At 30.6% G+C, this 25,009-nt stretch overlaps 1 protein-coding gene and 1 long non-coding RNA gene across 7 annotated transcripts in view; both read left to right on the top strand.

The window, feature by feature from the left end:
• Nucleotides 1-13,998: 13,998 nt before the first annotated feature.
• LOC149169726 (DNA sliding clamp PCNA-like) overlaps nt 13,999-25,009 on the top strand; it is an 82,245-nt gene continuing 71,234 nt past the window's right edge. The window contains exons 1-4 of one of the 4 annotated variants that reach the window (XM_089428785.1): nt 14,004-14,623; nt 14,741-14,893; nt 15,379-15,539; nt 16,477-16,628. In XM_089428785.1, coding sequence (XP_089284911.1) covers nt 14,305-14,623; nt 14,741-14,893; nt 15,379-15,539; nt 16,477-16,584 — 741 coding nt within the window. In that variant the 5' untranslated portion in view covers nt 14,004-14,304 and the 3' untranslated portion in view covers nt 16,585-16,628. Of the gene's footprint in view, nt 14,624-14,740; nt 14,894-15,378; nt 15,540-16,476; nt 16,629-25,009 lie in introns of all 4 variants that reach the window. The other 3 variants (XM_089428786.1, XM_089428784.1, XM_089428783.1) reach the window with 3 other exon arrangements.
• On the top strand, nt 16,667-19,489 carry LOC149169727 (uncharacterized). Of its 3 annotated transcripts, none has more exons than XR_016259804.1 (3): nt 16,667-16,821; nt 16,917-17,096; nt 19,192-19,489. It is a non-coding gene; the product is annotated as an uncharacterized LOC149169727 (long non-coding RNA). The 3 variants fall into 3 exon arrangements; XR_016259806.1 differs by lacking the exon at nt 19,192-19,489 and adding an exon at nt 17,390-18,390 and having other exon boundaries at nt 16,678-16,821; XR_016259805.1 differs by lacking the exon at nt 19,192-19,489 and adding an exon at nt 17,375-18,385 and having other exon boundaries at nt 16,678-16,821.

The following is a 25,009-nucleotide window of genomic DNA, read 5'->3' as shown; positions in this document are numbered from 1 at the left end:
TATGATTTCAAATTCTTTTTCTACCTTCTAATTCTTTTATTTCAAGTGAAACATAATATTCTGATAACAGTTCGTTATGGTACTACCTACCTACCTATTGATTCATACTATATATATATATATATATAGATCTTTATTGGATCTTTTTCTTAATTTATGTCATCTATTATATTATAACCATACATATATTCCAAAAAAACAATTAGTTCCACCAAAAATTGATACATTTTCTTTTATGAATAGTTTTCTAGCATTTTCTTTTATTCAGGAATACATGGGCACTGTCAATTTTTTGACCGCCCCCATGTCCGTCAGATTCCTAAATATTCGAAGAATCTGCAATCGACTTAATCTCACTGTTACTTAACAACCCCTCTCTTAGATAGAAAATCAACAATTTAGTTTTGTTCAAACTTATCTCGATTGCACATTGCTCAAGCTGGTTGACGTGGCCAGCGGGCCCCATCCATCTCCATTACCAATTCCGTTAATACCGTCAATATTCCGACACTCCACAACTCCGCCAATTTCCGGCACCTCTGATAGCTGACTCCCATAAGTGGATAAGACATGAAATTAATTCATTCAATGTTACCTCCACACCAAAGGATTTCAAAATTCAAATTCTTTCCGGCTTGGGAATTTAAATTGAAAAATTGAGCGCTGAATTTTTGCAGGGTGTTGAATAGGTAATAGATGCTTCTCTGTTTCATTTTGAGCCTCTCCAGCACCAGGATAAGCACCGTACCTCACTGTAACAACATCCAAGGTAACTCCATAATGGACATAACCAAGAGGCTCCTTTGGCCAGATCTCTTCCCCATCTGAAGGTTGTGGCTGCCGGTGCTCTTTCTCGAGTACAAGTCGTGGATATCATTTGAGATCAAATGTTGCATTCAGGTTATGTAATCTCACTTCACAATGCCAGTAAAATCCCATCTAATAACATATTATGATTTCAACACTTTTAAATTAGATTTTATATTGGGAATAAATACTAATTTACTTGATTATGTTCTCTTTTAATTGATCTTGCAAACTTTGTAGGCGAGGACACAAGAAGTAGCGTTGAAAGCAGAAAGTACAATTAATTTGCAGAACCAAAACAAGTTGATACAGTTATTAAAAGAGGTTTTGGAGGTCAGATACTGTAATGGATTACCATATCACTGAATATCACTTTGGTGAAGTCCATGTAGCTAAACAAAATATTCTCATATTCGAATTGACTAATTTCAACGGAATACCAAATTAAGGCTGTTGGATTCAATTTCAAATATAAAGCTTTCATGATGTGCAAGTCCAGCAAACATTCTTGGTAGGAAAAGATGCACTCTGGATGTATTTACATATAATTTGTATCATTTTATTAAGTTGTTGTTTGAGATAAACTATTTTGTGTATGAGTATATTACATTTAATCTATAAAATTAGTCCTAGGTTTCAGAAAAATAAGTTCAGGTTGGTTTTCTAATAAGTTTTCAGTTAGATTTGTTGACTACTATAATTCTAAAAACAAGAGCTAGTCTTGAATACAAGCACGTTATTGATGAATTCTAGAGTCCAGTATAAATGTGTAAATTATTCACAATCCATTGAAAATTTACTAAATCACTCTCAAGATCAATTGTACATTATAAGATTCCATTCACATCATATTCGTATGTTGGTGGTAAGAATTTCTCTATTTAGTTGGCAACATTTTTTTGAAGTTGTTGGTTCAAATAATGTGTTAATTTTTTTGGTCTAGATAGAATACTTTAATATACTAGATGTTTTAGTGATTTCTATCAAAATTGACCTCATGTAAGTAAGAACCTAGCCTCTTTGATTCCAGAACTTCAAAGTAATATTTTTGACAAATTAAATATACAATAAAAAACAAAATTCATTTACTACCAAAACTAACTTAACTTTGATTCCATAACTTCAAAGTAATATTTTTGACACATTAAATATGCAATAAAAAAAAACTATTCATTTACTTTTATTGCAAGAACTACGACTAATAAATGAATAAAACTCAATCCACCTTTGTTCAATGAATGAATAAAAGGAATGAATCCAAAATGCAAAAGTTCTCTTTTTCTTGAAATTTGTAAGACCTTTGGGCGGGTAAATAAAACAAGGAATTTTTTTTATTTTTTTTTACGACTAAATGGAAAAACCAAGATCAATATTTCTTATATTAAATAATTTATTTATTGTTTATCTGTCAAATATATTATTTTGAAATTAAACTTTTTTTTAAATATCTTATTACATTATACGTAGTCATAAGAATATGCTTCTTTAAATTTATTTAGCCTCCCAATATGTATAGTTATAAGATTTACATTATATCTAGTTATAAGAATATATTAGACAAGGCTTTTCAAAAAATAAGATAAATGAGAAAATAGTTTAACTATTAAAGGAGGGTAAAATATTTAAGGATTTTTAATTGAAATATGACAAGTCATTCTATAATAATCAATTTATTTTTGTTAGTTTGACTTTAGAAAAAAAGACAAATTCAAATTCAAAATAAAAATTGTTAATATGTTGTTGTATGGCAAGGTTCCATGTGGTGATAGGAATGTAAAGATCTTGTTTGGTAATTACAAACTCTTCGACCTGATTGGTATTTAAAATAGTGAAGTATTTAAATCGTGTCTGCCATATTGTGAGCTATAATTGTAAGGTTCCATGTGGTGATAGGAATGTAAAGATCTTGTTTGGTAATTACAAACTCTTCGACCTAATTGGTATTTAAAATAGTGAAGTATTTAAATCGTGTCTGCCATATTGTGAGCTATAATTGTTTTAATTGATGAGTTTAAAATTTGTAAAAACTTTTATAATAATTCAAATTTGTATAAAACTCAGATACCAACACATGTTCTTGTTGAAAACATACCATTAGAGGTAAATAATTAAGAAAGAAAAAGAAATTCATATGAACTCAAATAATTTAATAAATGTCTTGCAAAATAAAGATAACTCGGATAATATTTTCTTTTTAGTTTTTCCCTACTATTCTATATTTCTCTATGTGTGGGGCCGTAGTCATGAAGATGGATTCCATTATGTTTAATTGGGCATGTGGTATTTACACGCCATGGTATTGTAAAAAAAACTATTTACAAATTAAGAATTTTTATAATAAACTAGAATAAATACTTATGGATAAAGTTATATTTTAGCTAAATTTTAGGATTTAAATATTGAAGATGTGAGATTTATCATAGTGTAAGTGTTTTGATGTCTATATTGTAAAAAGAGTTACTTACAAATTAACAATTTCTATCATAAAATGAGGTGAATCTCCATGGATAACAATATTGTTACATGTTTTATAATGTGTATATGATTAAATCATATATTAATTCTTTTTATAATTAATAATAATAATTTAAAGTAAATTTATAATTTAGTTAATTTTTATGATATAAATTTAGGCAATGTGAGATTGACTATGTAGTAAGTGTTTTGATGTTGATCACATTGATGCCTATCATTGTTTACTAAATTATTAAATATTAATAAAATAAGAAATACTAAAATAAATATGTTTTAGAAATATAGATTTATTTTGAGATATTTTTAGGTAAAAATTTATTTTATTAATATCATTTGTAAATATACATTCTTATATGTTCTAGACATTTATATCTTACTTGATACTAATAACTATTATTTCATAGATTAAATCAGAATTGATTCACGATATCTATTTAAAAAGAGTGAAGGGATAATATATGGGAGGTTGGGAGGAATCATTTTATGTACAACTTTTCTTTTGTACTAATATATTGTTTCAAGTGACTATATTACTATGACCATAGATTATTTTCCTCTTAAATGTTTTCAATTAATTATTATGATATTTGATTTGGCTATGTGAGTGGTTGGTTAATACATTCACATTGTGTGGAATACTTTATTAATAAAAAAGTTTCTTAGGATTTGGGATTTATATGGCTTTTTAGAATAAGCTCATTGTTCCATTATGTCAATAAGGTTACTTTTAGTTGTAAATGCTTTGAGATATATTCTTTGAATATGTCATTTTTTTTTTATTAAGATAATATTTTCAATTTTCAATTTTTATTCTTGGTATACAAATATTGTTTCTCACGTGCTACGTGTGATCTCAGCAAATAAAAAAAAAAGAGACAAATTTATGGTCATGATTCTTGTAAAATAAAGTCATAGTTCCTAATTGACAAGGGGACTATGAACATCAAAGGTATGATTCTGAGTTCATAGTTCATGAGGGTCAAAGTTCTTGAGGTCATAGTTACTATGCGTCATAGTTCCTAAGGGTTAAAGATCTCAAGTTCATAGTTCTTGTATGTCATAGTTACTATGGTCATAGTTCTTGATGGTCATATTTTCTATTGGTTAGAGATCCCAATGATAAGAAAGCTCATAAAATTTCTTCAATGAGAGTCGATGAAGTGCTCGTTACAAATTGAGAGGGAGGGAAATATAAATAGAGAGAGAGAGAGACTAGAAAATGTGTAAATGGGAATAGAGAGATAGAGAGTGTTGGCAATAAATTAGGCATAATGATATAAACAACAATTACATCCATATGATTCCATTCCATCAAATTCCACAATACGAGGGTTTTCAAATTCCATAAAAGCAATGTTTTCAAATTGTACAAAAGTAATGTCTTCAAATTTCACTTCAATATACATCGAAAAACATCGCCAACTTGTGATGCATGGTCAATATGGTGTGTTTACTCACATTTTCTAATTATGCACTCAAATTTGAACTCACTATGTTGGAGTTTCCACATTCCACATTGGTAGGGTTTTCAAATTCCACAAAGCTAAGGTTTTCAATAGTGCATAAGACTAACATAATTATATTTCCTAATAATGCACACACACTTTTGAGCAATGCTAATCAGGTAGCCTCGTTGGGGTCCTATTTGGTAGCTTGGGCCTTACAGAGCCTAGACAACAAGGAACATGTGTGAACTCCTAAGAACAAGCACACATTATTGTGGGCATGTGTTCCTCATGATAGCCCCATTTCCAATTCTGGGGTAAACACTAGTTTTCTCAATTGTGCATAGTCCTTCTCAAACTCTCATTATAGAATTTCTCACAACATTCCTTCATACACTTCATGCTAAGTGTTTTCTGATTAGTTTACATAGTTTCTTTCTTTTATCACATATGTGATTCCACAACCACTTGCCACATGCTTATTTACAATATAAAAATAGAGTGCTAAGTTATTTCATCATGATTATTCCCTAATTACAAAAGCCTCCATCATGTTTTGGTTGATTTCTTACACTTGTTTGAGAAACTTCCACATATTTAATTTTATATATCTATATATTACTCTTTTATGTTTATCTCATCATTCTAGATTTTTCATGGTTATGAGCATTGCAATAGGTTATCATCATTCATTTCTTAAAACCCCATTTCTTTATACTTATTTTTCTATCTTCTCATAGGTTTGTATTCTTTGAGGGGTAAGTTTTTTCCAGTTTTGACTTCATTCATATGTAATTTAGGGAATTGAAATACTATTTCTCATTTATAATTTCTCTTATTTAAAATTGAATTTTTATATTGTTCTTCATCTATCTCAATGATTTCAACGTGGAAGAATTAAATGAATCAACTTGTACGGTCTTTTTTATCAATGGGTCCTAATTTGAAAATTTTATGTATGAATTCTTCCAGATCCATTTTGAGCCATTAAACGATTTTGTCTGTGGTAAAAAAAAATATCGTTTGTGCGATACCATCTGGTACTTGAAGTTTTTATGCAAAATTTATGCCTCTTGAAAGTTGATATACCATACTGACCACCATCATACAAATCAATGCCATGTTAATCCCTGTTACTCATGCATATGGGGCTAGCCATGTGTGGAATTTTAAAAAGACTATCGAAGGTCCAAAATCGTAACTCTAGTTGAGGTTTGAGGGAGTCAAACCTTTCATATAGTTAGCTATTGGTTTATGTTAAATACTAGGCCACCAGGAGGAGTAGGGATTACATTTCATGTTATTATATTATCTTCCATATTTGAGCAAAGAAATTGTGAGTGGGATGTTAGAGAGAATAAAAAAGGGCTTGAGATTTGTAGAAGCTTTATAAGCCATAGGTCTTAGGTAACTCTATAAAGAGTACCTCTTTCTTTGTATCTACACATGTTTCCATACTAGAGAATAGAGATCAAAACAACCTCACCTTCTAGCTAGGTTTCTCCCATAAGGGTTTCCCAAGGGAAAATTTGTGCTTATTTTGGTTAGTGTGTGTATTTATTTTCAATTTATATTTCTTGAATTTCAGCTAATTTATATTTAAGCATACAAACAATAAATAAAGAATCTGAGATCTAAAAAGAATTAATATTCATAGTAAAAAAATTCAATATTTGTGAGATCTATTATGATGAATTCTTCCAATGGAATATCCACGATAATTTACTGATCATCTCCACATGTTGCTTGAATGAATAGTGTCTTCTTTACTACCACATGTTACGTCGATCAGTTTAACATATTATGTGATTGTATGTTACGTCATCTTTGATGTCCTTTTCTTAATGTCCATGGTTAGGCTTTCATCTCCATTCTTCCTATCTTCAAAATGCAACATCCTCAAAGCAAGAAAGTCCAATAACCATTAATTAAGAGTTAGGATCAACAACCATCTTGAATCCATTTTATATTTCAACCCATCATTCATATCAACTGGAATTGGATTTTCAAACTCTGCCATGATCATGAAAACTAAGAAAACTTTCAGTAAAAATCACATCATCAGAGTTTTGTCGGCGCGTGTCGAACCATATAGTGTGGTTCATCACTAGGACAAGATAAAGAACCAGATATTAGCATCGCGTTAACTAGATGGAGAAAAAATTTAATCGTTATAATGTAACAATTAGATTTGACTAGATAAATAATATTTTAATATAAGGATATAATTGTTAGAATATAGTTGTTAATATTGGCCACAATTGCCAAGTTGTTACTCTCATTAATCATATCAAAAGATTCTATTATGAGGACAAGTATAAAAGACAAATAATACATAAAATAATTACCAAAATTTATTTTCCCACACATTACAACTATTTATTGGTCGTATCTATATTCCATTGCCCTTGTAGCACTAAATAAGGCTCCAAATTCCTTTATCCTCCCTTAATTAACTATATAAACCTCATTGTGTCTAAAATGTAATAATAAACCTTTATATTCAACTAAAGTTACTCATATTCATGAAGTCATATAATTCAATTTACTTTTGTTTTTTGAATGGTTATACACATTTATCAATATTAACCAAATTATCCTCATCATAACTTAGTCCAAAATAGTAAAATTAATATTTATACAAAAATATAAATCACAATAAAGATTAATGTAAAATGTTTCCCAAAAATATCATATGAAAACATTAACTTCTTACATATTAACTTGTTGCATGTCTTACTTTTTTGAACTTGTTATAGAATATTTGAATTCATTTTAATCATTCTTCCAAATTGTGGAATATGCAATTCTCTAACTTTAAAATGTTGTTAAAACCATTACACTAAATTATATCTCAACAAATATCATATAAAGACATTACCAATTAAATAAAAATAGAAATAAAATAAGTCTCATTTAAAAATATTATTAGTTAAATGAAAATAAAAATAAAACACAAAAACATTAACAATTATGCTTTACCAAAGGTATCATGAAAACATATAAATCATAATCATTGGAAAATATTAGAAGAACATTACTAAGTGAAAATGTATCACAAGGGATCAATAAAAAGGTACTCGTTCACTTTATAAATAATTTATTTTCCTCTTTTAATTTTGCTTCAATATTTTATTTAATCACTAGGTATCTTATATATAAGAAGAAGTTATACAATATGGATGCAAATGGGTTTCCTAAAATTGTTTCTAACTTTAGCAAAAACCTCCACCTTCAACTGAAGTGAGGGTGGCATAAGGATGCCGAGTCTTGGCTAGACCATTGGGGAATAAAGAGGAGATCATCTTGCAGAATTCAGATAATATCAAAAATAATATTGCTTCCAAATTTAAAGATAAATTGTGGGAAAATAAAGAGTTGGAAGGAAAAAAGGAAAGTACAATATTATAAGGAGGTGATCAACCCCCATCTGGAAAACCAAAATTATCTCTATGTCTTGACTAGTGTTAAGATGAAAATGAACATTTTCAATATTAGAACTAATTCTCACGAGCTTCATAGTGAAATTAGGCATTGGTGAATTCTCAAAACACCATGGGATGAAAGAGTTTGTCACTTGTGTAGGAATTGTTGAATTCTCAAAACACCTTGGGATGAAAGATTTTGTCACCAATAATAGGAGGGTTGAAGATAAAAAACAATTTCTCTTAGATTGTCCATATTATATTCACGTGAAAGAGTTTGCCACCAAGCTTGAGGGTTGAATATTGTACTCACATTAAAACACTTTCTATTAGATTGTCCATCTTATAGTCACATTAAATTTTTTCTCTTAGATTGTCCACCTTATACTCACATTCAATCCCATTCAAGCTTATAGGAATTACTAGTCACACATTTCAACTTATTCAATTTTTTTCCACACAATCTAACATGTCTTCAAATAATAGAACTCAGATGGAAGGGGAATTAAATCCCTAGCTACCACTATAGCTATTGTCCTTTAACAACCTTCTTAAGATTTCTCTCACTTCTTTTTGAGCATGTAAACAAAACGTTAAAGAATCCTATTTAATCTATTACCTTCTTAAGGTCTGATAGACTATATAAGCCTTAGTGGACATTAATCATCATAGTCATCATCATTATACATCCAAATTATCATTTCGCTCCTCTTAATATTATTATAATAATACCATAAATTTTTACTTTTATATATAATAATTCAAAAACTCTATTTAATTAATCTTTTATTTTTTAAAAGTTCATATTACTAGTAATTTGTCTGTAGATTATTACTTTAATAATAGTTATCGTTAATTTATAATAAATTTAACTAATTTTTAAATCCTAAATTTTCGAGAAATTAAAAACATATAATTTAATTATTAACTAGAAATAATTACATAATATTTATAGTTTATTTAAACAAATTTTCAATTTTTTATATAAGTCAATACTTATAATGAAAATATTTAAAATCCAAAATAACCTTAATAAAATAAAATTTATTGAATTATACATTTTTTAAAATATATTAACTTGTACTAGATAAACAACTGGAGTAACATTTTTGGTAAAGACAAATTATAAATAATAATTAATTATATATTATTAAAAGATTATAATTAAACAATTTAAAATTCAAATATTAAAATAGATATTCGTTTCTCTAAATTTAATAACAAAAAATTATTTTAATTTATAACATAATAATATATTAATATAAAATAAAATCTCAAATCAATTATATATATATGAGACTTTCCTTCATACCCTTAAGATATATATATATATATATATATATTGGTTATTTTTCTAAGTGGACAATATCATATGCATTGAGATTCCCATTTCATAGAAACTTAAACCATGTTTTTACATTGTAATAGGGTTTCCACTTTGTTAACGCTCGCGAAATAACATACTCCAACCTAACTTGCTCCATCTTGGATTTGTGTGTCTACACAAGACCCATGGATAGTCCAAATTCCATTTCTTGAACTCTGCATTAAATGGAGTTATCTGTTGTAAAAGTTTTTTGATTATAAATAATTCTCGTAATAACACCAACGTTCATCTATTCAAAGAGTGACATAAACGGCGGGCCCGAGCATAAATGTATGCAGGTTCAAAGAACATACAATAAAAATAAGGGTTTCCCTTTTATAAAAGTACAACCAACTATAATAAAATTAGAATAGAATCAACTATTAAAAAATGACGAAGAAATATATGGCTCCATTTCGTTTTAACGCACTCTAGTGGGATGGATTCTCACCTCTGGACAATTTTATGTATGTTAAAGGGAACACAAAACAATTCATTTAAGTCAGTTGGATCTTTTGCTTTACAAATATATATTTGAATTCCTTAGTCTCCTGGAATCTGCAGTTGTCTCGATCTGGGATCACAACCCTAACTACCTCCATCATTGGTTTGTTGTGCGTAAATCCATCAAGATCCTTCAATTTTTTATCTTATTGTTCATCTGGAGAGCACTTAATGCACTAATCTTTAATTCCTCTTCGCCTTCTATCTATAGAGCCAAGTCTTTGATCATGGCATACTTTAAAGAATTTTCTTGTGAGCCCTTCCCTTCTCCTCGCCCCTCTCGCTCCTCCTTTTATCTTTGGTCTTCCTTTCCATTTGGATTCTTTAATGGAGCTAGTTCCTTTAGGCCATGTGGTTGTAGAATGATCATTTATCTAGGACCTGATCATCTCTTTAGATTCCTTTGGTTTGGTGGAAAGGGTTTGAATGCTAGGGCCAAGCTTCTGGCCTTCTGGGGCACTCTCTATTGTGCTTCATGGATTGGATTGACAAGCATTGCCATCTTTGGGGACTCTAAAGTTATTATCGAATGGGCCGAAAACCGATGTAAATTTCAGAATCCGAATCTTCTCTCCTAGAATAACGGATCAAAACTCTATTTCAATCATTCCTTCAAATTTCCTTCGCTCACATCTATCGTGAGCACAACAAGGAAGCTAAAATTTTGTCCAAAAGTGGATGTTCTACCTTGTTGGGCTTGATCCACTTCCAGAAATTCATCTCAGTCTCTCTTCTTCACTTGGGACAGATCACTTACTAACTCTTCACTTGATCCATTTTTGAGTTGGCCCTCCTGCTTTTTGGCACTTAGCATTTTTTATTGTTGCGGCTTTCTCTTGATGTTACTTTCTCCTACATGTTTACTGCATGATTATTTCCTTTTTGTTCATACATTGGATGTGGAGTTGGTTATTTCATTGCATCAATAGCTTTGTTGTTATGGATAATCTTCATGTCTTTGTTTCTACTTTCTTCTATTGTTGTTATGTTTAGGAGGATGCATATATGTTACTTAGGCTGCACCCGAGGAATTTCACAAAAGAGCGTCTATTATCCAATGGGAAGGATGACTCTTGCAATGTGTTATTCATCTTTTAGATGCATAGTTATTTCGTTAAAATCTAGAGAAATGCACAAGCTTTTATTAAGGACCTAGTCTATTAGGTGATGCCTTGAATTCCTAGACATATAGTGATAGATGACAACCCAATGGTCAAATCAAATTTAAGCTTCTTGAGATTTTATGTGGATAAACTTTTGAAAATATAGGAACCCATTCAAAATTTAAGGATAAAATCTTAGTTGAAAGCATATCCTTGATAATAAACACTTTTTAATTGAAAGAACTACAAAAGGACTATATTTTCCTAGTGATTTAAAAAAAAAATCTTATCAAATTTAACTAATCTTCTTAAATTTGAAGAAGGTTTATGTACTATACCTAAGGTATATTATAAAAAATATTATATGATGCACTAAATAAATATCATGTAATAATTGTTCTATAACTAATCAATATTACATATTAATGATTATATTACATAATAATTGTTATATGACTAATGTTATATAATACTTATTTATTAAATTATTATCATAAATCTAATAACATATCTTAAGTATATTACCTTTTTTGAAATAAGAAAAAATTAATTAATGGTTACAAATATTTGTTTTTTTTGGAAGTCAAATGTTCAAATTAAAAAGAATTTTCCCATATTTACATAAATTATATAGTAGAGCCAAAATGATTGAAATATTTTATTTATAATCTATTTTTTATTTTTTATAAATATTTTTTAAATGCCACATATTAATTTTATATAAAGAATTGAAAAAATTGCACACCTCCCTTTTATTATTTTTATTAGGAATTCTTGTTAAGAAATAATTGTTTTTTTTTTCAATTTCATATATATATATATATATATATATATATATATATATATATATATATATATGGATATTTAAATACTTTTAACAAGTATAAAAATTATACATCTTCCACATTTAAAACTGGAAATATATTTATTTTATATACTTTTAATTATTTTATTTTTTAAAATTGATATAAAATTTTATTATTTCACATTAACATCTTAATATTTTATTTATAGTTGAGTGTGTGAGTGAAATATTTTTAGATCTTCTAAGTTGTAATGTAATTTAAAGTAATCAAATAGGTATATTCATTTTTTATTTTTAATTATAGTTGACATTTTTTAGAAAATCTTCGCCAAAATCACATAACCAATCTTGTGTCGACGCGTTTCGAACCAACCAGTGTGGTTCATCGTCAGGACAAGTTGAAGACCAATCCGGCTTAGCTTGATTAAATAGAGTGTGCAGAGATTCCAAGGGCTATAGCATTATAGCCCTTGGAATCTCTGCACACTCTATTATAGCCCTTGGAATCTCTGCACACTCTATTTAATCAAGCTAAGCCGGGAACCACACTGGTTGGTTCGAAACGCGTCGACACAAGATTGGTTATGTGATTTTGCCGAAGATTTTCTAAACAATGTTATGGATCACAGAAGTTTAAATTCCTTATAGTTGACATTATTTTTTATTTAGAAAATATTTCATTTATATTTATATTTTTTTTGCTTTAAATTACTTTTATCATTTTTTAGTGGATAGAAAGTTATGTTATTTCAAATGAACATTTGAATATTTTATTTATAGTTGAGAGAGAGTGAAATATTAATATAGCCTAAGGATTCATAAATATAATCAAAAAACTATTACAACACAGAGTGCTACACATTTCACTCATTAACCATGTATAAAAGGGTTATGGGTCAACTTTAACTTAATTGTTTTTCCTTTTTTTTAATAAATGAATGCTATAGATAATAATGGGGAACTTACATGGATGAACTTATTAGAATTGGAATAATCTCGAATCACTAAGATATTGGTGGGTGGGGAGTCACCTGGCACGAATATAATTTTTTAAATTTATTAAAGGTAATGGACTATTTTGCGAAATAAAATTTGCATATATATAAATGAATGCTATAAATAATAATGAGAAATTTATCATGTAGGAACTTATTGGAATAGGAATAATCTCAAATTGATAAGCATTAAGTCTAAAGCATATATTGATCACATTTCCTTGAAACTCATTCTAGGCCCTCAATTAAAAAAAATAAAAATCAAAAAATCTTGGTTCTTAAGTTGAAATAAAAAGTATTTGGCAATAATGCTTTTAATTAAAACTAACCACAACCAAATAAATATATTTATTTTTATTTTGAATTATGGTTAACATTATTTTTTTTTTAGAAAATATTTTAATTTTATTTAAAAAAAAATACACATGTAAAATATGGTTAAACACTAATTTATAAAAAAATTTAAAAAAAAAAACAAGTTTTACAAAAAAACAATATTACCTCTTTTTAAATTAATATTTTTAATAAATTTTAAAAATATAAAACTATTTAAATAAAATTTCTAAAATAATTATAATATTAATAACAATTACATTGGTAAATAATACTAATATTTATAATTTTATTTTTAAATACCAATTTTCCATAAATCAATATTTAATATTAACAGTTATTTAAATTTTAATTGAAATTGTAAAAATTAAAAACAAATTACTTGATTTGAACGCAGTGCGGTGAATCCTCGCAACAACTTCATTAACCATTTTCAATGAATTAACCATTTTCTGGCATCTGCGGGTGCTGTACATTTATTCCATTGTGTGCGGGTGCTGTACATTTATTCTATTGCACAACCTGGCACCGGTAGGTGCTGTAGCCCTGTAATTTTTTAATTTAATTCCATGGCTGAAGCTGTCGGCTATACGGCGCTGAGACAACGACAGATGTCACACATAACACAAGTTTCTGGTTGCAAAAGTTTTCCGAGATTAACAATTCCGATAGTGAATATCAACCTCTGGCTATATAAACGGAGACGGAAAGGTGAATCTGCAATCGGGATAATGCTGTATGTTAAGTGAATTACGATTGAATGTTGTATAATGCTGTATATCATCCCCATTAAAGTCCGCAATCGGTGGCGGCTCTAAAATATTTAACGCTGGCACTCTAGTGAGTTTTATAACATGATTTGATGTGACTGTACGCTGTAGGTTTGTGACTGACAAGACTGAAGTACATCACCTGTGCGACGGCAGTGGCGTGAAAGGCACGCGGCCGCAACCCATCTTTCTTCTCTCGGAACGAATTACGTTTCTCTCGAGCTCTGTCACAAGGGAAAGAGTCCTCTTCTCTCAGAGTTTGTTTTCACTGTAACGATGTTGGAACTAAGGCTTGTGCAGGGGAGTCTTCTGAAGAAGGTGCTGGAGTCCATCAAGGACCTCGTCACCGATGCTAACTTCGATTGCTCGGCCACGGGCTTCTCCCTGCAGGCCATGGACTCGAGCCACGTTGCCCTCGTTTCCCTGTTGCTCAGATCTGAGGGCTTCGAGCACTATCGCTGCGACCGCAACATGTCCATGGGGATGAACCTCAATAACATGGCCAAGATGCTCAAGTGCGCCGGCAACGATGACATCATCACCATCAAGGCCGACGATGGAGGCGACACCGTTACCTTCATGTTCGAAAGCCCCAGTAAGTTGAAACGACCTCAATATACCTAGTGTGTCATTTTTTTTTTTCCAATCATTCAATCTTTCGTTTTCCTTTTAGGTTTTATAATTGATGGGTTTTGTTTTTCTGTGGGTTCAGACCAGGACAAGATTTCCGACTTCGAAATGAAGTTAATGGACATTGACAGCGAGCATTTGGGCATTCCAGAGTCAGAGTACCATGCCATTGTGAGAATGCCATCTCAAGAATTTGCTCGCATCTGCAAGGATCTCAGCTCCATTGGGGACACTGGTGAGTGACAATCATGCTACTGAGTTTTTGAACATAAAGCTCTCGTTTTGTTTGGCCTGGTATTTGAACCTAGGCCAGCTAATGTCGGTTGGAGTGAATCCACTGGTTCTGCTGAGCCATAACCTAACCAAGGTAATGCCAGGTCTTGAGAAAATGGGATGGGCTTGGCATATCCATGCTACTATAAGGATAAAATCCATGTAAAGTGGGATCAGGTGCATATCATACTTGAGTAACATGAACCAATCTAGGCCCAGGCCATATGCATATTAACCTGGGGCCTATATGGGTATCTCATGTCAAATGCATCAATGTGCTATTACACATGCACAGTTTGGCTGATTCCAGTCCCAACCTGACTATAGGCACCTAGATATTTCTTAATGTGGTTGATTTCATCTTAGTACTCTGTTAGTGTAATGGTTGTCAATGCAGTTATGTGTTTTATTCAATAATGTTCCCCTTGCATATTGTGTTGCTTGCAGTTGTGATCTCTGTGAGCAAGGAAGGAGTGAAGTTCTCAACCTTGCATATTGTGTTGCTTGCAGTTGTGATCTCTGTGAGCAAGGAAGGAGTGAAGTTCTCAACCAGGGGAGATATTGGTAGTGCTAACATTGTGTGTAGGCAAAACCCTTCTGTTGATAAGGTAAGCTTCACGTGTTATTTCATAATTTTCAATGCTTTATGAAGTTAGCACAAACCCATAGCTTTGATATTCAGTTCCAGTTGGAAGTTGTCAACCTTAAGGTTTCCTTTATGTTTGAATTCTAATATTTGATAGCTGGCCAGTTGATGTATGCATCTTAAAATCTCAAGACACATTACAGACCCTGGTTGTTTAGATGGATCCGGGCTAAACTCTAGGTTAGGTAGGTCGTTTTTTAAAATGGTCCTGTGCTAAGTACTGGATAGTGCCTGTAGTTTTCGATGGGTTTGTGCTAAACACTTGATTGTACAGGCCCCTGATTTTTTAGATGGGGCCCTGCTAAATCCTGAATTACAGTCCCAATTTAGTTAACATGGGTCTATCCTAAATCCAGGTTTGGTAGGTTGCTATATTTTTTACAGGTCAGTCCCCAATTTTTTAGATGGGTTAGATATCTCCCCATTTTTTCATACGAGCCTGTGCTAAACATGGACTACATAGGTTCCTGTACCTATAATGGTTAGAGCGGCCTCTATGTTTTTAGATGGATTAGATGGGTCCCTATCTTTTTTAGATGGGTTTGCTTAACCTTGGATTAGTGTGCCTGGTGATGTTCTTAGCCTAGGTCCTCGTTTATAAATGAAAAATTTGAACAATTATGAGTACAATTTGAAATTATGAGTACAATTTGAAATTAGATAAAACTTGTACAAATAAATTTTAAAAGTCATATGATGGGCAGTTTAAAAATAAAAACGTCATAAAAAAATTCCATTTCAGAGTTCCATTTCTGAAATACATGGCGCCACCCCTGTTTGTGCCCTGTTTGTGCCAGGGACTTCTGTAGTTCAGGTTAAAACACCTCGACAGTCTCTCATAGAACAATTAACTGGTTTGTTCGTCTTTTATGTAATAAATATTTGTTATGGCTGTACAGTTAGTGGAGTTGAAAATATTGGAGAGGGTATATGGAATGGGTAGAATTGAAAAGAAAAATTACTCCAAATCGATATTCCCGTGCTGTTCGAATATACTGAGGGCCTGATGTTGTTCGAATATAGCGCTGATGCCACCTGGAAAGGAAATTTGGTGAGTGCTTAACCCGGTTATAAAAGTATTGATGTGGTTTTTTTTGCATGTATAGCGCTGCATTAATAATTTACTACTATTACTATTTTGGGGCAGGTGGATGTGGCATCTAGCGTGACTAATACTATCAATATCCTTCGTGGTTTAAAGGAAAAGTACGAAGTTCATCATGGAGAAGATGGTGGAAGAATGGGTATACTTCTAACTAGCAATTGCTGCTACTTTCTGTCTTATATGAACTAATGCTAGGCTTGGGTATAGTTAATCATCTCATAATTTTGTTTGCAGATCACATGCAGCTAGTTGGTAAAAGTGCTTCACAAGACGAGAGGGTGTATCACAGATTCCTGCAGAGGAGGCAGGATTGGAGAATGGAGTCCCATGGGAGCAGACATTCTTTGGTGTCTCGGAACAGTTGAGTGGGTTTTGCAGCATGCACATGGAGTTTTGATGAATTCCAATTCAGAGGTGTGTGTACTGAATATATTCTGAACTGGTTTGAAAGTAGCATAATGATGGGCTACTGATAAAACTAGAATATCATGTACCTAATCAAAATTGTAATTTATGTGGAACTTTTGGTTATGAAGTTCCCATGTATTGAGATGTCCTATTTTTTCTTTTTGCTGTAAAAGATTTTATAACTAGATATAAATATTTATTGGTCTAGGGATTTGTGACGCTTGTAGTCAAGATTGATAAGGCCAGTTCTGATTCTATTTTAATCACATAAAAATCTTATGCAGTCTACTTTTTTCCAGCGGGTTCAACTGGGAGATAAATGTGTGGTAGAATATAAAGTAATAGGTGTATCGAACACTGTGGAGACATAATTGTAGCAAATGTGAATGTGCCTCTTGGGACTTAAAACTCTGCATATGTGAGTAAGTTATGGTAGTGGACTGTATGCTAAAGGACTTTATAGTGACTTGAAGAAATGCTGGTAAGCGAAGTTACTGGATTGGAAATAGACCAGTAATCATGGCGTTTTAGACTTGCATATTCGCATGTCAGTACAACCTTCGTAATGGATGTTCGTTTTTAATGCTGATTATAATCTAGGCTCTAGCCTATCAGATGACCTGTCTATTGTTCAGAGAAAGGACAAACTTTGAGCACTCATAATCAGCAACAAGTCTATCCAAATATTTGTATCTCTGGTCCAATTATTTGTACCTCTAGATTGTGATTGAACATTTTATATGTCTAGGTCATTATTGAATGCTTGCTCTGATATAATCGATAGACAAATCTATGGCTGGGATTATATGCAGGCTACCGCTTTCCTATACCTGCAGCCTTTTTTACAGAGTTAGTTTCTCATTTTAGTTGCAGGCGTACATTATTCAGACAATTCAGCAAAGGAGCTAAATTAGGATGGTCCATAGCCTGGCTAAATGTAGTTGTATGAAGTTATACCTGAAATAGCATTTTGTCTTTTTAATTGCCACTTATCAGTGCTTGTTAAGCTTTATGTCAAGTCATAACAAATTTGAGTGGGATGGCAAAATTGTGAATCTTCAAGTAGCTCTTGATCTACTTTAAGGAGTTTATAAAACTTATTAGAGCTCCATTAAAGAAAATTGTTGAAGGTCTTTCACCCATATAGATTGGCAGATGTGAAGTGGCCCAACTAGTGGTAAAACAAGGTTATCTTTGCATTTATGATTTATTTAAGTTGGCTTCTTTCTTAGCACAATGGAAATGTAGCAAAGATTAATATCCACTGGGGTTCATGATTCCATGAATAAATAATCCCAATGTGGATGTCTTTTATTGCAAAGTATTCATTGCTTGTTTTTATAGTCAAGAAGATTTTTGATTAAAAAAATCCTTCCCAGATTTCAAGTTTCAACAATAAAAGTTAAAACATGTTGCTTTTTACTTGATCCTAACACATCATTTGGATTAATAATTAGATGCTCCTCCCATTTGTTATCTACAGAGTATAAATTTTTTTTCGGAAAAGTTGCATGTTTTCTAGTATGTAACGATAAGTAATATATTGTTGTACTTCTCAAAATATGAATTCTAACAGGATTCGTGAGCTTGTGGCAAAAAGAAGAAATCCATAATAGAGTTTGCTGGACCTTAGGAACACTAATAAGTCAAAAACATAAAGTGTAGGCCCACAATGGAGCTCTCAACTTGCAAAATAGATTGCATAGCAGAGTTGCAAGACTAATCAACACTTACAGAACCCGTAGGCCCATCGACAAATTATGTAGGCATACATCAGAACCTGTAGGCTTGGAATGGTGCCCAGTAGTAATTATAAGGTCCTGTAAGTACTCAATAAAGTATATATTGCAACAGAGCCCACTAGCTTGCTAAAGAGTTTGTTGGACTGCTATTAGACCTTGAACGAAAGATGCCTTCCCAATCATGTGCATTCATTCAAAATGTCTTTCTTATGAGGCACTTTGTTCCAGTGTTTTTCTGCTCATTTAAAGGTTTAATGTGCTAAATGGTTAGAATTTAGCAAAAAAAAAAAAAAGGGACCAATGATTCATAGGCTGTTTCAATGATCTGCTAACAATTTATTTGTATGGTTACCCTGCAGAAACACTGCAATGATCTGTTTTGGTGTCGTGAAATTAATGTGTTCAATTCTTGTATCGGAAAAAGTTACACATTCACAACAGTGGATATTACTCCACCGAGATTGTAATAGTTGTACAAGAAAGGAAAAGCATGTCTGACAGTTCTATGATTAATGCAACCCAAATTTTCTAAAATCTAGCCTTAAACGCTGTCAACAATTTTATTCTTGAGTACATGTAAACTACCGCGGATGGGATTTATTCTTAATCACCAAATTAAAAAGGCTGAGAGAATCTAAGTTGCCAGCTAAGAGCACAGAATTTCGATAACCTTCAAATGTAGTTTTTGGAGAAACAGCATAAGAATTCAGATTTGCTTATAAGGAGATCATTTAGCTTAAATATTATGTCCATGGTCATGTAAAATAAGACCTTGTATGCCAAAATTTATTTTGAAATTGCCATGTTTTGTAACTACATGGAATAAATCGAGGATTTACAGGCATTGGCAATATGGGGATGCCACATACAACATTGATAAGAAACTGGCAAAATAGTTTGACTTTAGAAAAAAAGACAAATTCAAATTCAAAATAAAAATTGTTAATATGTTGTTGTATGGCAAGGTTCCATGTGGTGATAGGAATGTAAAGATCTTGTTTGGTAATTACAAACTCTTCAACCTGATTGGTATTTAAAATAGTGAAGTATTTAAATCATGTCTGCCATATTGTGAGCTATAATTGTAAGGTTTCATGTGGTGATAGGAATGTAAAGATCGTGTTTGGTAATTACAAACTCTTCGACCTAATTGGTATTTAAAATAGTGAAGTATTTAAATAGTGTCTGCCATATTGTGAGCTATAATTGTTTTAATTGATTAGTTTAAAATTTGTAAAAACTTTTATAATAATTCAAATTTGTATAAAACTTAGATACCAACACATGTTCTTGTTGAAAACATACCATTAGAGGTAAATAATTAAGAAAGAAAAAAAAAATTCATATGAACTCAAATAATTTAATAAATGTCTTGCAAAATAAAGATAACTCGGATATAATATTTTCTTTTTAGTTTTTCCCTACTATTCTATATTTCTCTATGTGTGGGGCTGTAGTCATGAAGATGGATTCCATTATGTTTAATTGGGCATGTGGTATTTACAAGCCATGGTATTGTAAAAAAAACTATTTACAAATTAAGAATTTTTATAATAAACTAGAATAAATACTTATGGATAAAGTTATATTTTAGCTAAATTTTAGGATTTAAATATTGAAGATGTGAGATTTATCATAGTGTAAGTGTTTTGATGTCTATATTGTAAAAAGAGTTACTTACAAATAAACAATCTCTATCATAAAATGAGGTGAATCTCCATGGATAACAATATTGTTACATGTTTTATAATGTGTATATGATTAAATCATATATTAATTCTTTTTATAATTAATAATAATAATTTAAAGTAAATTTATAATTTAGTTAATTTTTATGATATAAATTTAGGCAATGTGAGATTGACTATGTAGTAAGTGTTTTGATGTTGATCACATTGATGCCTATCATTGTTTACTAAATTATTAAATATTAATAAAATAAGAAATACTAAAATAAATAGGTTTTAGAAATATAGATTTATTTTGAGATATTTTTAGGTAAAAATTTATTTCATTAATATCATTTGTAAATATACATTCTTACATGTTCTAGACATTTATATCTTACTTGATACTAATAACTATTATTTCATAGATTAAATCAGAATTGATTCACGATATCTATTTAAAAAGAGTGAAGGGATAATATATGGGAGGTTGGGAGGAATCAATTTATGTACAACTTTTCTTTTGTACTAATATATTGTTTCAAGTGACTATATTACTATGACCATAGATTATTTTCCTCTTAAATGTTTTCAATTAATTATTATGATATTTGATTTGGCTATGTGAGTGGTTGGTTAATACATTCACATTGTGTGGAATACTTTATTAATAAAAAAGTTTCTTAGGATTTGGGATTTATATGGCTTTTTAGAATAAGCTCATTGTTCCATTATGTCAATAAGGTTACTTTTAGTTGTAAATGCTTTGAGATATATTGTTTGAATATGTCATTTTTTTTTATTAAGATAATATTTTCAATTTTTATCCTTGGTATACAAATATTGTTTCTCACGTGCTACGTGTGATCTGAGCAAAAAAAAAAAAAGAAAAAGACAAATTTATGGTCATGATTCTTGTAAAATAAAGTCATAGTTCCTAATTGACAAGGGGACTATGAACATCAAAGGTATGATTATGAGTTCATAGTTCATGAGGGTCAAAGTTCTTGAGGTCATAGTTACTATGCGTCATAGTTCCTAAGGGTTAAAGCTCTCAAGTTCATAGTTATTGTATGTCATAGTTACTATGGTCATAGTTCTTGATGGTCATATTTTCTATTGGTTAGAGATCCCAATGATAAGAAAGCTCATAAAATTTCTTCAATGAGAGTCGATGAAGTGCTCGTTACAAATTGAGAGGGAGGGAAATATAAATAGAGAGAGAGAGAGAGACTAGAAAATGTGTAAATGGGAATAGAGAGATAGAGAGTGTTGGCAATAAATTAGGCATAATGATATAAACAACAATTACATACATATGATTCCATTCCATCAAATTCCACAATACGAGGGTTTTCAAATTCCATAAAAGCAATGTTTTCAAATTGTACAAAAGTAATGTCTTCAAATTTCACTTCAATATACATCGAAAAACATCGCCAACTTGTGATGCATGGTCAATATGGTGTGTTTACTCACATTTTCTAATTATGCGCTCAAATTTGAACTCACTATGTTGGAGTTTCCACATTCCACATTGGTAGGGTTTTGAAATTCCGCAAAGCTAAGGTTTTCAACAGTGCATAAGACTAACATAGTTATATTTCCTAATAATGCACACACACTTTTGAGCAATGCTAATCAGGTAGCCTCGTTGGGGTCCTATTTGGTAGCTTGGGCCTTACAGAGCCTAGACAACAAGGAACATGTGTGAACTCCTAAGAACAAGCACACATTATTGTGGGCATGTGTTCCTCATGATAGCCCCATTTCCAATTCTGGGGTAAACACTAGTTTTCTCAATTGTGCATAGTCCTTCTCAAACTCTCATTATAGAATTTCTCACAACATTCCTTCATACACTTCATGCTAAGTGTTTTCTGATTAGTTTACATAGTTTCTTTCTTTTATCACATATGTGATTCCACAACCACTTGCCACATGCTTATTTACAATATAAAAATAGAGTGCTAAGTTATTTCCTCATGATTATTCCCTAATTACAAAAGCCTCCATCATGTTTTGGTTGATTTCTTACACTTGTTTGAGAAACTTCCACATATTTAATTTTATATATCTATATATTACTCTTTTATGTTTATCTCATCATTCTAGATTTGTCATGGTTATGAGCATTGCAATAGGTTATCATCATTCATTTCTTTAAACCCCATTTCTTTATACTTATTTTTCTATCTTCTCATAGGTTTGTATTCTTTGAGGGGTAAGTTTGTTCCAGTTTTGACTTCATTCATATGTAATTGAAGGAAATAAAATACTATTTCTCATTTATAATTTCTCTTATTTCAAATTGAATTTTTATATTGTTCTTCATCTATCTCAATGATTTCAACGTGGAAGAATTAAATGAATCAACTTGTACGGTCTTTTTTATCAATGGGTCCTAATTTGAAAATTTTATGTATGAATTCTTCCAGATCCATTTTGAGCCATTAAACGATTTTGTCTGTGGTAAAAAAAAATATCGTTTGTGCGATACCATCTGGTACTTGAAGTTTTTATGCAAAATTTATGCCTCTTGCAAGTTGATATACCATACTGACCACCATCATACAAATCAATGCCATGTTAATCCCTGTTACTCATGCATATGGGGCTAGCCATGTGTGGAATTTTAAAAAGACTATCGAAGGTCCAAAATCGTAACTCTAGTTGAGGTTTGAGGGAGTCAAACCTTTCATATAGTTAGCTATTGGTTTATGTTAAATACTAGGCCACCAGGAGGAGTAGGGATTACATTTCATGTTATTATATTATCTTCCATATTTGAGCAAAGAAATTGTGAGTGGGATGTTAGAGAGAATAAAAAAGGGCTTGAGATTTGTAGAAGCTTTATAAGCCATAGGTCTTAGGTAACTCTATAAAGAGTACCTCTTTCTTTGTATCTACACATGTTTCCATACTAGAGAATAGAGATCAAAACAACCTCACCTTCTAGCTAGGTTTCTCCCGTAAGGGTTTCCCAAGGGAAAATTTGTGCTTATTTTGGTTAGTGTGTGTATTTATTTTCAATTTATATTTCTTGAATTTCAGCTAATTTATATTTAAGCATACAAACAATAAATAAAGAATCTGAGATCTAAAAAGAATTAATATTCATAGTAAAAAAATTCAATATTTGTCAGATCTATTATGATGAATTCTTCCAATGGAATATCCACGATAATTTACTGATCATCTCCACATATTGCTTGAATGAATAGTGTCTTCTTTACTACCACATGTTACGTCGATCAGTTTAACATATTATGTGATTGTATGTTACATCATCTTTGATGTCCTTTTCTTAATGTCCATGGTTAGGCTTTCATCTCCATTCTTCCTATCTTCAAAATGCAACATCCTCAAAGCAAGAAAGTCCAATAACCATTAATTAAGAGTTACGATCAACAACCATCTTGAATCCATTTTATATTTCAACCCATCATTCATATCAACTGGAATTGGATTTTCAAACTCTCCCATGATCATGAAAACTAAGAAAAATTTCAGTAAAAATCACATCATCAGAGTTTTGTCTGCGCGTGTCGAACCATATAGTGTTGTTCATCACTAGGACAAGATAAAGAACCAGATATTAGCATCGAGTTAACTAGATGGAGAAAAAATTTAATCGTTATAATGTAACAATTAGATTTGACTGAATAAATAATATTTTAATATAAGGAAATAATTGTTAGAATATAGTTGTTAATATTGGCCACAATTGCCAAGTTGTTACTCTCATTAATCATATCAAAAGATTATATTATGAGGACAAGTATAAAAGACAAATAATACATAAAATAATTACTAAAATTTATTTTCCCACACATTACAACTATTTATTGGTCGTATCTATATTCCATTGCCCTTGTAGCACTAAATAAGGCTCCAAATTCCTTTATCCTCCCTTAATTAACTATATAAACCTCATTGTGTCTAAAATGTAATAATAAACCTTTATATTCAACTAAAGTTACTCATATTCATGAAGTCATATAATTCAATTTACTTTTGTTTTTTGAATGGTTATACACATTTATCAATATTAACCAAATTATCCTCATCATAACTTAGTCCAAAATAGTAAAATTAATATTTATACAAAAATATAAATCACAATAAAGATTAATGTAAAATGTTTCCCAAAAATATCATATGAAAACATTAACTTCTTACATATTAACTTGTTGCATGTCTTACTTTTTTGAACTTGTTATAGAATATTTGAATTCATTTTAATCATTCTTCCAAATTGTGGAATATGCAATTCTCTAACTTTAAAATGTTGTTAAAACCATTACACTAAATTTTATCTCAACAAATATCATATAAAGACATTACCAATTAAATAAAAATAGAAATAAAATAAGTCTCATTTAAAAATATTATTAGTTAAATGAAAATAAAAATAAAACACAAAAACATTAACAATTATGCTTTACCAAATGTATCATGAAAACATATAAATCATAATCATTGGAAAATATTAGAAGAACATTACCAA

This window comes from Pinus tabuliformis, chromosome 4_2 (assembly GCF_031772625.1).
Source record: "Pinus tabuliformis cultivar Carrire ecotype Pingquan chromosome 4_2, CPIR1, whole genome shotgun sequence".
NCBI lineage: Eukaryota > Viridiplantae > Streptophyta > Pinopsida > Pinales > Pinaceae > Pinus > Pinus tabuliformis.
The sequence above is the reverse complement of the archived record's forward strand: the minus strand, read 5'-3'. Positions and strand labels throughout refer to the sequence as shown.